Below are 11,611 nucleotides of genomic sequence, written 5' to 3'. Positions count from 1 at the left end.
CCTCTTTCTGTTTCTCGCCCCAAAATCTCTCCATCTTTCCCCTCGCGCAAAATCTCAGTGGAGAATTTCTTCGGAGCTCTTGAGCCATGGCGGATCACGCGGAGGAATCAAAGGGAGAATCTCTGATCGAGAAGATCGAGGAGAAGTTCCACAGCCACGATTCGTCATCGTCCTCATCGGACTCGGACAACGAGAAGCCTAAAAAATCCGAGAAGAAATCGGAGGAGGCGGGGTCGTCTTCGATCAAGAACAAGATCTGGCGCCTTTTCGGGAGGGAGAAGCCTGTCCACAAAGTTTTAGGCGGCGGCAAGCGTATGGATCGGATCTAAACCCTAACTTCATTTCTAATTTGTTTTTGAAAATTATTCTTTTTTATTTTTTTTAAAAAAAATTGTTTGATTAGATCGGATCGGGTGAGATTAGATTCGATTGTGCCCGTTTGAACTGAGATCTGTTGGTTGGTGAATAATTAGTCACTTTTCCATTACTTTTTGGAGTGGATGAAAGCTAACTTTGCATGGTAATCTTAGTTTGGTGATGATGAGGTTTGTTGATAGTGATTTGTGCTTTATTAGGTTATGATAACTAGCAACGCGTGAAGAAATAAAAATAAAAAGCAAGAATGATCTCTCGCTTGATTTTTTTTTATTTGTCAATTTTGGAAACTCCTGTATAGAAATAACAAATAAGTGATGGCTGCTGATCATGCTGTGGGAGCGAAACCTAGAAGCTTGTAAAATTCATCTTTCATGACCAAAATCCTGGGTGAAATTATTTTTTGAATAAGCATGTGCCATGTTAGTTGGATGCCGATCCTTGACAATTTTATGCCTAAACTGTTAATTAGCTTTGAATCATAGTTTTAAACCCCCGTATTATTTATTGCAGCTGCTGATGTGTTCCTATGGAGGAACAAGAAGATCTCCGCGAGTGTCCTGGGCGGGGCCACTGCCATCTGGGTCCTATTCGAGCTTCTCGAGTACCACTTGCTGACTCTGGTCTGCCACTGCCTCATACTCTTACTCGCAGTCCTCTTCCTTTGGTCAAATGCTACTACCTTCATCAACAAGTGAGAGTTCTTCGCATTTCCTTTCAGTAGTTCGGTGATATAAGATTCTGCATTACTTATACTGGTAACCTTTTTGCTTTCAGGTCTCCACCTCATATTCCTGAGGTGAGCATCCCTGAGGATCTGACTGTAAACGTTGCGCTGTCTCTGAGATATGAGATTAACCAGGGGTTTGCTGTTTTGAGGCAAATCGCATCTGGAAAGGATCTGAAGAAGTTCATCATTGTATGTTCATCTATGTAATGTTGTATTGTTGATATTTACTCGTGCTCCTGGCTATTGGTTGTGCTAATGATTCTTGCTTCTTGTTTTTTTCCCCTCCCTCAGGTGATTGCTGGGTTATGGCTGCTTTCTGTTGTTGGTAGCTGCTGCAATTTCTTGACCTTGTTCTACATAAGTAATGTTCTTTGACCTGTTTTATTTTTGCATAATCATCTTGAATCACTGTTTCTTTCGTCTAACAGTTGCTTGATTTGTCTTGGAACACAGCATTCGTCTTGCTTCACACGGTGCCTGTCCTGTATGAGAAGTACGAGGACAAAATCGATGCCTTTGGAGAGAAGGCAACCGCAGAATTCAAGAAGCATTATGCAGTGTTCAATGAGAAGTGCCTGAGCAAGATCCCAAGGGGACCATTGAAGGATAAGAAGCTGCAATAAGAAGGTAGAAGGTACTTTGTTGCTGTGTTGGTGTTAGAAGGCTTTGGCTTCTAAGTGTTATATTGTGTCTGTTCTGTTGCATGTCTTTTCTATTGTTATGTGATGCGAATGGTTTCTCTGTTTGCATGTAACTCTATTATGTTTAGTGGGTACGATTCCAAGATTTTGTGACATCGTAGCGAATAGATTCTATGTGCTTGTAAGTCTTCTAGCTGATTGCGGCTTTGCTGTCATTACATGCTTCCATTTTCACACCTCACTTGAGGGAAGTTTTGCTTCTACCCGAGTGCAACTTGCTTTTTAGCAAAGAAATATCGGAGGAACTAGGTGTTGTGTATTTGCTAATAAGGCGAAAGCTGAGGAGGACCTTATACATTATTATGTAGCATAATCATATTAATGAATCAGGGATATAAAGACATTTTTCTTACACATTCTCTGTGATGTACTGACTGAGAATAAACCTTCTTATAGGGGTTAGGTGCACCTAAGTATCATGATGTTCTACACTCTAGTGCTATTACCAGTTTCTATGTTATAGTGGAGTGACATTTTCGGCTAACTTTGATATTAGATGATCTGTTAGACATATATGAGCGCATTATATTCTAGTTATATTTCGACTAGTGATAGTGGATGACCAGTGTTGTCCATATTAGCTTGCAAGATCATCAACTGAAACATGTGAGTGTTTGTACTTGCTTTTGAGTGTATCTACTCAGTAAATGGATCAGGCCTGCGTGTTACAAAACTTATTAAGCTGCACAAACCAGCACTGTATTGTATTTTTTGCCCACAGATGATTAGTAAGTGTGCGAGTGAGCACAAGGTCGACATGTGGATGGTGCAAATTGGATACTTAGTTCTTGAATATTAGAGATGATGATGATGATAGTTATGGTATATATAGGCTTTAGTTTCAAAAGTGTTTTTGAAAAAACGAGCAATGATATTTGGTTGTCAGATGTATCAGGGAAAAAACCTGTTGCTATGCACGTATGTTGTTTTTCCACCTCGATACATGACGGAAATCAAACTTCACGCTTCACCTGGCCTATGTTTTTTTTTTGAGCTGAAAAGCAGAGAATAAATTTCCCTGCTCAAAATATATTCATATATGTACTGAAGAAGAAGTCTAAACATGTACAAACTTACAAAACTTACAAAAAAGACTGGGTTTGGAGGAACAAGAAGAAAGGAGTCGATAGGGAGCGGACCTTGTCGTCACCTATCATGACACTTCCCCCTTGTACCTACCTCACAGTAGGGAGAACCCCCCAGAAAAACAAAAGCAAACTAATCACTGGCTGAAAACAATCTACCGCCCATAAAAGCACAAAGGCGTCAAAAAGAACATAAAGGTTTAAAAATCCCAAAAAGAAGGAGAAGAGGAAACCAGTGCCACCAAGAGAAAGCTTGCATTCCTCAACTTTACCAACACCTGTTGATGATAGGGAACCTACTGAAGAAAAACAGCTGCACACCCCGATTGCCCCAAGCGACATCTTAATCAACCAGGAAGTTTTCATCCATGTCCGCACCTGCTTTTTTCTTCGCAATTTCTTGGAATTGTAACTTGAGAGCAGCTCTGCGGATCCTTCTTGTAAGTCTATCATCCTTGGAACCTGCCCATAAAAGAGTATATCTGGCAACGTTAGCAGCTATATTCACCTGGCCTATGTTACAGATGTTGGATGGGATTTTGTCGGTTACGAAATGTTTCCGTCGCCATTTAGAAAGCAACCCAACGGAATAGATCATCGACATTGACAATGAGAGCTAAAATTTACTTTGGAAGGAACAAAGTACACTGCCCATATGATAATCGTTGGACATAAACTTTCATCTAAATTGATGTTAGGACATTGATGATCACCTCTGTCCTGCTCATCATCAAAAAGTTTTTAAATTGATAGAAATTTCCGGGGGATCGCCTGTTGAGATTCAATATTTGTGGTGGTTATTTAAATTGATGATTTTTTGCTCTTTGAAATTTTATAAATAAGGACATGTGAGATGCATCGTATAGGTTCATACTTCCTTTTTCTTGTTGCTATTTATGAATTAGAGCCTAAAGTCCTCATTATGAACTAAAACTTGGCGAAACAGTTTCCTTCATGTTGTAAGCTTCACTTCCACTCTACCCACTCTTTTCGCTTTGTCGGTTGATGTTATATTATGCATGTTGCCATTGGCATAGATCAAAATTAGTGAGGGTTAAAGATGGTAATAATCTAGCTGGCTATATTGATTATTGCTCCTATCTTGGACCTCTGAATCTCGGTAGACTGACAGGGTCAATGCAAGCCGCGTGCGTGATATTTACGATGACTGGTAGGCTTGCTGATGAATCTTGGGGAAATTTTAGGTTTGTAATATGCACATTGATGGTTTTGGGTTAAGAGAAACATTTTTATTAAATGCAAGTCCGGGCAAAGGGATCACGGATCACCTATTATCAGGTAATGACATGCTAGGTGTTTGGGGAGCTTATTTTTTGGTAACATTTTAATATCTACTTATTTGGTAAAATATCAAATAAGTTAGCTTATAAGTCTTATTTTAAAAAGTTTGTATACCCCAGCTTTTGAACGTCTAACTTATCAGCTCATCTAAATGATAAGTTAGATTTAACTAAAAAAATTATTATTCTGTCCAAACAAATTTTATATCATTTTTATAATAAAAGCTAAAAGCCAGTAAAAGCTAAATAACTTATAAGCTATAAAGAATAAGCTCACCCAAAAATCCTCTGTTTGGTTAGTACATGGGAACTTATATTAATTTGTTCACTTCAGCATTTGAAATACAAGGGAATGGTGCTTTATTAAGCGGTTGTTATTATCATCCGAAGTCTTTTTACTCGAACTGGTCGGGTAAAGAACACGAATAAAGTACCGTGAGGGGAGGGAGGCTCCACAAACGTCTTTTAAGTGCGAGATCGCTGTTAACCGTACTTTACCATCTTCCGTTGATGGCGACTTCGCACCTAACCAGCGTCTCGACTGTGCGCGAGGGACAGGATAGGAAGGCAGTTAGCAGGTTTAGTAGTCTCTGGTCATCCTAAGCTTCACGATAGCTCCAAATAGAGGTGGTAAACAATCGAATCGAATCCAATACTAAGTTGTTCGTATCTGTATTTGTTTAAAATCATCGAATTCGAATGTGAACTCTAATATTCATATATCTAGTTTTTCGAATTCGAACTCGAATACTTGGTATTTGATAAATATTCATAAATATTCACGAATACTTATCGAATATCTATATTTATTCGCTAATGTACCGTTTGGCAAAGGGTTAAGTGAGGGGTTAAGGAGACTTAACCCCTTCTTAACCTGCCAAACACAACAAATGTATATAAGGATTAAAATGAGTTAACCCTCCATAAATTGCCAAACATAAAAAATATAGAAGGGTTAAGTTAACCCCTCTAGATGGGTTAAAATGAGTTAACCCCTCAAAATGAGGGGTTTACTAATACTCCTATTTAGATGGAATAAGAGTTAACCCTTCTAATTATAAAGAAAATAGTCAAAATCATTGTTATTCCCAAACACTAAAACTGATCATAAGGGCTAAAATAAAAATTATTTAACGGGTTAATAATTTAGTCATTCGGATTATCAAATGGGCTAAGTACATTAATCATTCTCTTTAACCATTCTTCATTAACCCTTTGCCAAATGGGGCAAGAATTTGATTTTTAAATAGTATTGGAATTCATAAATAAAATTTATTCCTTTATAATATATGATGTAATATATTTAAATCAAAATTTTAATTAGAAAATAGATTTAAGATTATTTAAGTCTTAAAATCAGTATATAAAACTCAAGTAGAAATGGTATGTGGGTTAAAAATATGACATCATATGTGCAATAATACAAGTAATAAGCTGTGATTAAATTTTAAACGGATATTTAATAGACAAACGAATTAAATATACATCTGGTTAAATTATATTCGTTAGTAAACTCGAATACTAAAAAATATTTGTTTAGTGGTAAACGAGCTATCGAGTCGAATATAACCGAATACTTATTCGAACAATTATCGAACTATTTGTTAATTATTTGGTTCATTACCACCCCTAGCTACAAACTCCTCCATATATGAGAAGTCTGAACTAATATGTAGTTGTCTGGGATGAATTGTTGCTGGATCAAATTACTCAAAGTTTTGCAACTAACGCAAACCCTTGAACCCAATCTTTTAGTTGGCTGTATTTTGTAAGTGGTTTTGACCATATGGGCTAAATCTGTGACGCGACCCATTAAGAATCCGACCCTGTTGTTGGAAATATCTCACATTCTGGGATTTCTTCCGTTGGAGATCGGGTCTTACGAAGAGAATGGTTTAGAGAGATAGTGGCAGATTTTTTGGGGACGCAGGTGGAGAGGGAACGCCCATAAATAGGGTTGAGCATATTCGGTTCGGGTCGGTTTTAAACCCAATCCGCATCCAATCCGAATTTTTTGAATTCTCAAAACTCTCATCCATATCCAGATTTTTTTTCCCCTTCATCCGAATATTCGGCCCAACCGAAATTCGGATCGGTTTCGGTTTTGGGCCGAATTAATTCCATTTCACAAAAATATGCCCACACCTGAGATCATTGCCTATTAATTTCTGATGAAGTATCATTATGTCCATTTTGTCTACTTAATTTCCCCCCCAAACAATGAAATGTGGAGCTTGTTTGAAGTAACATCATTGCCACAGTTAACAAAAAAACTGAAATCAGTGAAATGAGCGCAAACCATATCAACAAGTACATACCATACCATAATAATAAACTCATTAAAGAGTTACTTAGTTACAAAACATGCAAATAATCCAGAAATAATTAAAGAGTTACTTAGTTACAAACCATGCAAATAGTCCTGGGATCAGCGGTGTTGTGGTGTAGGACTGGGAGAAATGGAGTTAGGGTTAGGGATTTTTCAGTATTTATATTAGAAAATTCGGTTCGGTTTTTTCGGGCGGTCAGGGTTTCAAACCGGATCCAGACCGGTTTAATTCGGTTCGGGCGGTTTAAAGTCTTCTTCTCATCCATTAAATCCGGTTCGGTTAACCGGCCCGCTTTTTCGAGCGGTTTTTTCGGTTTTTGCCCACCCCTACCCATAAATAGAGAGGAGTTCTTCTCCTCTGGAACATAGAACAATCTCCATCATAGTCCCAAAAGAAATACTCTCTCGTTCCTTCATTGGTATCAGAGTCTTATACCCTTCGATTCCATTAAAAAATTTCGCAGATCCCGCACCTCCTGCGCCTAACTCCCGTCGCCTGAGATCCTCAACCGACCACACCTCCTCCACCTGCGATTCAATCGCCTCCGGAGCCCGCCACATTGATCCCCAAACCCTAGCCTCCTTCCCACCGCCAGCACTCCTGTGGAGCTCTGTCGACCCGCGTCTTCTTCTGACCTCCGAAATCGCCCTCCCTTTCCTCTGATCTCCATTGACCCGTGCCAGCAATCGCCACCGACTCGTTCACTGACTCGCCCTCCAACTCACGTTGACCCGCGTCGCACCCGTACGCAGCCGCCCTCCGGCTAGACTCATCCCTCCAATTTTTTCTCTCCTCACTGTAAGTATCAAACTTCTGTTGGAGGCATCAATTCTTTTTCATCCCATTGTTTTGTGTTCTTGTGGGGATTTAATTTTTTTTGTTTAAATCTGGGTCTGCTTGAAAACGGAAAAGGGGTCTGTTAAAAAGGGAAATAAATAATTTTTTTTGGCCGAATTTATATGGTTATAGTAGTATTTTATAATTAGCTAGTATATTTATACAAGGATCCTCAATTTGCAGTTTTCATTAAATTGCTACAGTTGAAAATTCTGTTTTTTAATATCTGATTTAACCTTAATAATACTTACCATTTATTTGCTTCTTGTAATTAACAGTTTATTAATCTTGTATATATAGTTAATCTTGTTGTGATCAAATTTTTTAATATATCTTATCTTTATATTTCATTATTATAGTTACAGTATAACTTTTAACTTTTTTATTTATAGTTGTTTTAGTATCAATTAATTAAGTTAGTTTTATATATTTTTTAATAAGTTAATTTTATATTTTTTTTAATAAGTTAGTTTTATATTTTAGCAATCTGAAATCCATTCCGTTTGAAATATCATATAGTTTTATCATCGTCATGGCTAGTAAATTGATTGCATCTAAACTGGCAAAAATAGAACGTTCTTAATGGTTCCAACTATGACATGTGTCATAGAAAAATTAAGTACAGACTTATCCATGACAATCTAGATAGTGTTCTAGATGTTTCTGCACCAACTCTTGGTGATGATCCCACTGACGATCAGAAAAGAGAGCTTGATCAGTGGCAACTTAAGGACAACAAGGCTAAAAGCCTGATGTTAATGTTCATGGAAGATAGTTTAATCAAAATTTTTGAAAACTATAATACGGCTTAGGAAATGTGGCTTGCAGTTAAGGAGAAGTATGACACTACTTCTAAGGTGAACATACATCTCTTAATGCATAGATTCAATTCATGCTGTATGCAAGAATGTGACAATGTTACTGAACATGTGAACAAGATGATTGTCATGGCTAAGGACCTAGCTTCAGGAAGATCTAAAATTCCTAAGAAATTGTAGGTGGCTAAGAAATTGTAGGTGGCAACTATTTTGAATAGCCTGCCACCGTCATTAAATATGGCCGCCACAACGAAACCATTTGTAGACGGTAAAAAATACCTCTATGGGTCTACAGGGAATTTGTCTACGAGAAGAGTTCGCACGCCCAGTTCTCTGACACGGACCTAAACCGCGTAGACGTCGACTGTGCTCAAATCCAGGTTCGCCTAACAGTCGACTCGCCAGCATGAGTCAGGAGCGATCAGGATGGCGGAAATTTGCTCTTCGCTCAACTCGCCTGCCCGAGTTCGGAGTCGAATCCGCCAGCAAGCCCCAAAACCGTCAGTACAGCTGGGTATCCACTACCCCACGTGCTGAGGTGGGCCTTCCCACCTCTCTCGACCCAAAGGGAGAGAGAGCACAGTACCCCAGGGCCGTCAAAACGGCCGCCCACAGTGCGCACAGCGCGAAGGAGCTGGACAGGTGTCGAGTCAACCTGAGCATTCATAAATGCGACTCACCTCGGCTGTCTGAGTCTGGAGCTGGGTCCGCCGGCACTCGGCAAGCTGGCTAGACTCACTCGAGTACTGTACACCTACTTCACCGCCTCTCCTGACCAGAAAGGAGAAAGCGTCGTGCTCAAAGCACGCCGGGCGGTCACGCACAGTACTGGTGATCGGACAGACGCCTCATCGATCTGCGGACTCATAAATGCGGTTCATTAATGCTGGTCAAATCCACTCGGATAGTAGTCGTTTGTTGCCTCACATACAAGAATGGGCCTTCCCATCGTAGGTGACAGGACATAAAGCACAATCCCTGGAATGACCGTTCATGGTTTCGAGGAACAGCTAGACGTCTCTGAAGAAGATGTGGTCACATCCCACAATTCAAGGAGGAGTCAAGTTGTCCTTCTCCCATTTAAAAGCCCCTTCCGGCACACTGGAGGAGAGGTCGCAAAACTTAGAGAAAAGAGTTGAGACCAAGCTCTCTGCATAACCTTTTTGCATTGCAGCACCACTGCTTAGTTCCGAGCTCCGATCGCCGGCGAACTAAACAGACCCGAACTCTCTCAAGTTGAGCTTCTACTGCGAACTGAAGCTCTCCAGCAACCTCATTCGAACGGTCCAAGGGAAGCAGACTCGACACGAGCATCGAGCGAAGCATCCTGTAGCCACCTAAAAGTCCCCACACAAAACAAAGAGGGCCTTCCCTCTGCTTCTGTTGTAACTATTTGATCATTAGTTTGTAATAAGCCTTCTTATAAATACAAACGAAACTCCCTCTTTCGGGAAATCAAATATTCACCCTACAGAAGATGGCGACCACAGTGGGAGAAGCTGTTTCATCGAGTGAAATGGTGGTGGCTCAGTTTGATGAGGTTGCTGTAGGGACGACAGTGGAGTCCCTAGAAATTGAGTTCGACCAGGCCAAGTACGAAGAGTACTTGTCCTCCTCCTCCTCTGGTGGCGATGCGTCCCGCAAACGTCACAGAGTCGTGCGTCGAGGCCGACCTCAGACGGTCAAAGCCTCTGCACCTACGGGTTCTACCCGAGTCTCATCGGAAGAACCCGTTCCCTCACAATCGATCAACGCCAAGCCGGGGGTCGAGCGCAAAGGGCAAGGGTCTGCCAAATGGGTCGCCAAGCGATCCCCGCAGACACCTACCCCGAAGGGAACGCCGGTTCACTCCGGCACAAACCACGCTGCCACAGCTCGCGGTGACGTTCTCCCCGTTGGGAGAACTAACCAACAGCGGCGGCAGGAACTCGTCAGACAGGAGGTCCAAACCTCCGTTCCTCATAACGGCCTGAGCCATCATACGGGCCCGAGGAACGCTAGGCGAGAAGGCAAACTGCCCGACATTGGGAGGCCCTCCAAGTCAGGAGCGCCAACTGAGGAAGGCAGAGCCGCCCGCTCGGGAAGACTTCGCTTCTCAGGTCATATCCCTGATGCGAATAACTCACTTCCAAGGAGTGAGCCTACCCGAGTAGGCGAATCCTCGAAGGCTGGCGAGCCTCGTCATAACCATTTGACGGATAAACGTAAAGGTAGAGAAGTAGGCGAGTCCTCGCGAACCCGTTCTTCCAGGCGAAGGGGTGAAACCCGCCCACGTACTGGAGCTCGCTCAAACGCGAAGACTCGCCAGTCAAGGCGAGATCGCTCGACTCCAGCACCAAAGCATTCCATCCAACGCGCACCAGAGGGCGCACCCAAAAACCTCTCGTCGACTCACCAGAGCGACTCTTCTGAGGCCGGGGGTTGTCACCAACCGCCCGTAGAAGACCTCAGAGAATATTTAACTCGCAAACGCACTATCCATGAGGCGAATCCTCAGTGCCACTGCGAGAGACTCATCCACACGGTCCTCGCCGACTGTCAATGCGTCGGAACGGCGAGACCTTCGGTGTTTGGGAGACTGTCCCAACAGTCCTCTCGACCAAGGCCCTCCCGTCAAAGGCGCCGTCACCAAAAAAGACGCGCTGCCGATGACTTGGAACTCTCATCCGCCACGGTTAACATGACGGATAAAGGGAAGGCAGTACTCTCCGACTCGCCAGACTCGGATTCCGCCCTAAGACCTAACACTCGGTCCGCTCGACGCCGGCAGGAAGGCATATTCCAGCGAACCCGTAGTCACCGGGGGGTAAGTATTGGGTTTGACTATTCCAACCTAATACCTCCCTCCTGCGGCGAAGATGAGGACCATTCGGCCGCTGCCACATCTCAGACCTCGCGCTCAAGCCAAGACGCGCAGGCGAAGGCACACATGACCAATACCAACCACGAGCAGACAATGGCTCAAAAGTTGGAGGAACAGCAGGCGACCATCGACTCTCTAAGAGAGATGATGGAACAACTGCTGAACAAGAAGAAAAAGAAGAAAAGGGCCCAACGCCCCTTACCCCGGCAAACTAGAGACAGGGAGTGGGTACCTCCCCTCCGTCCCGTGTCTGAGGCGGAGGATAATCAACATTCCGATTATTCCTCCAAGACATCAATAGGAACGTCGCACACTGCGGATAGCACCCGTGACAAGAGGTTCGATGAATTCCAAGACCAGCTGAACGCGCTGAAGCTTCAGCAAAATATGAACAAGCTGGGGGTGGTACGTCCCTACCCCACGGAATGGGACACGGTCCCATACCCAGCGAAGTTCAAACCCATCAGCTTGTTACAGTTTGATGGCAAGGGGTCACCCTCGCAGCACATCTATTATTTTATGGCGCAAACCGGATTCCTTACCGGGAATGACGCCATTCTCACTCGACTGT

The 11,611-nt window shown here is 42.4% G+C and overlaps 1 protein-coding gene and 1 long non-coding RNA gene across 2 annotated transcripts; one reads left to right on the top strand and one right to left on the bottom strand.

The window, feature by feature from the left end:
• LOC109844050 (reticulon-like protein B4) lies at positions 1-1,961 on the top strand. Its single transcript, XM_020413056.1, has 5 exons — positions 1-312; positions 889-1,069; positions 1,153-1,294; positions 1,397-1,466; positions 1,559-1,961. Exons 1-5 carry the CDS (start codon positions 87-89, stop codon positions 1,726-1,728), a joined length of 789 nt encoding a protein of 262 aa, XP_020268645.1. The 5' UTR covers positions 1-86; the 3' UTR covers positions 1,729-1,961.
• Positions 1,814-3,658, bottom strand: LOC109844051. Its single transcript, XR_002247869.1, has 2 exons — positions 3,400-3,658; positions 1,814-2,777 (listed from the first exon to the last, which is right to left on the bottom strand). It is a non-coding gene; the product is annotated as an uncharacterized LOC109844051 (long non-coding RNA).

Source organism: Asparagus officinalis, chromosome 5 (genome assembly GCF_001876935.1).
Source record: "Asparagus officinalis chromosome 5, Aspof.V1, whole genome shotgun sequence".
Classification (NCBI taxonomy): Eukaryota; Viridiplantae; Streptophyta; class Magnoliopsida; order Asparagales; family Asparagaceae; genus Asparagus; species Asparagus officinalis.
Note: the sequence above shows the minus strand (reverse complement) of the source record. Positions and strands in the feature narration are given on the sequence as shown.

What these genes read in the sequence shown, in the direction of transcription:
- LOC109844050 (XM_020413056.1), top strand. Translation starts at nt 87, where the DNA reads ATGGCGGATCACGCGGAGGAATCAAAGGGAGAATCTCTGATCGAGAAG. An exon ending in GCTACTACCTTCATCAACAA is followed by an intron (nt 1,070 to 1,152) that starts GTGAGAGTTCTT and finishes TTTTGCTTTCAG; the next exon opens with GTCTCCACCTCATATTCCTG. An exon ending in ATCTGAAGAAGTTCATCATT is followed by an intron (nt 1,295 to 1,396) that starts GTATGTTCATCT and finishes CCCCTCCCTCAG; the next exon opens with GTGATTGCTGGGTTATGGCT.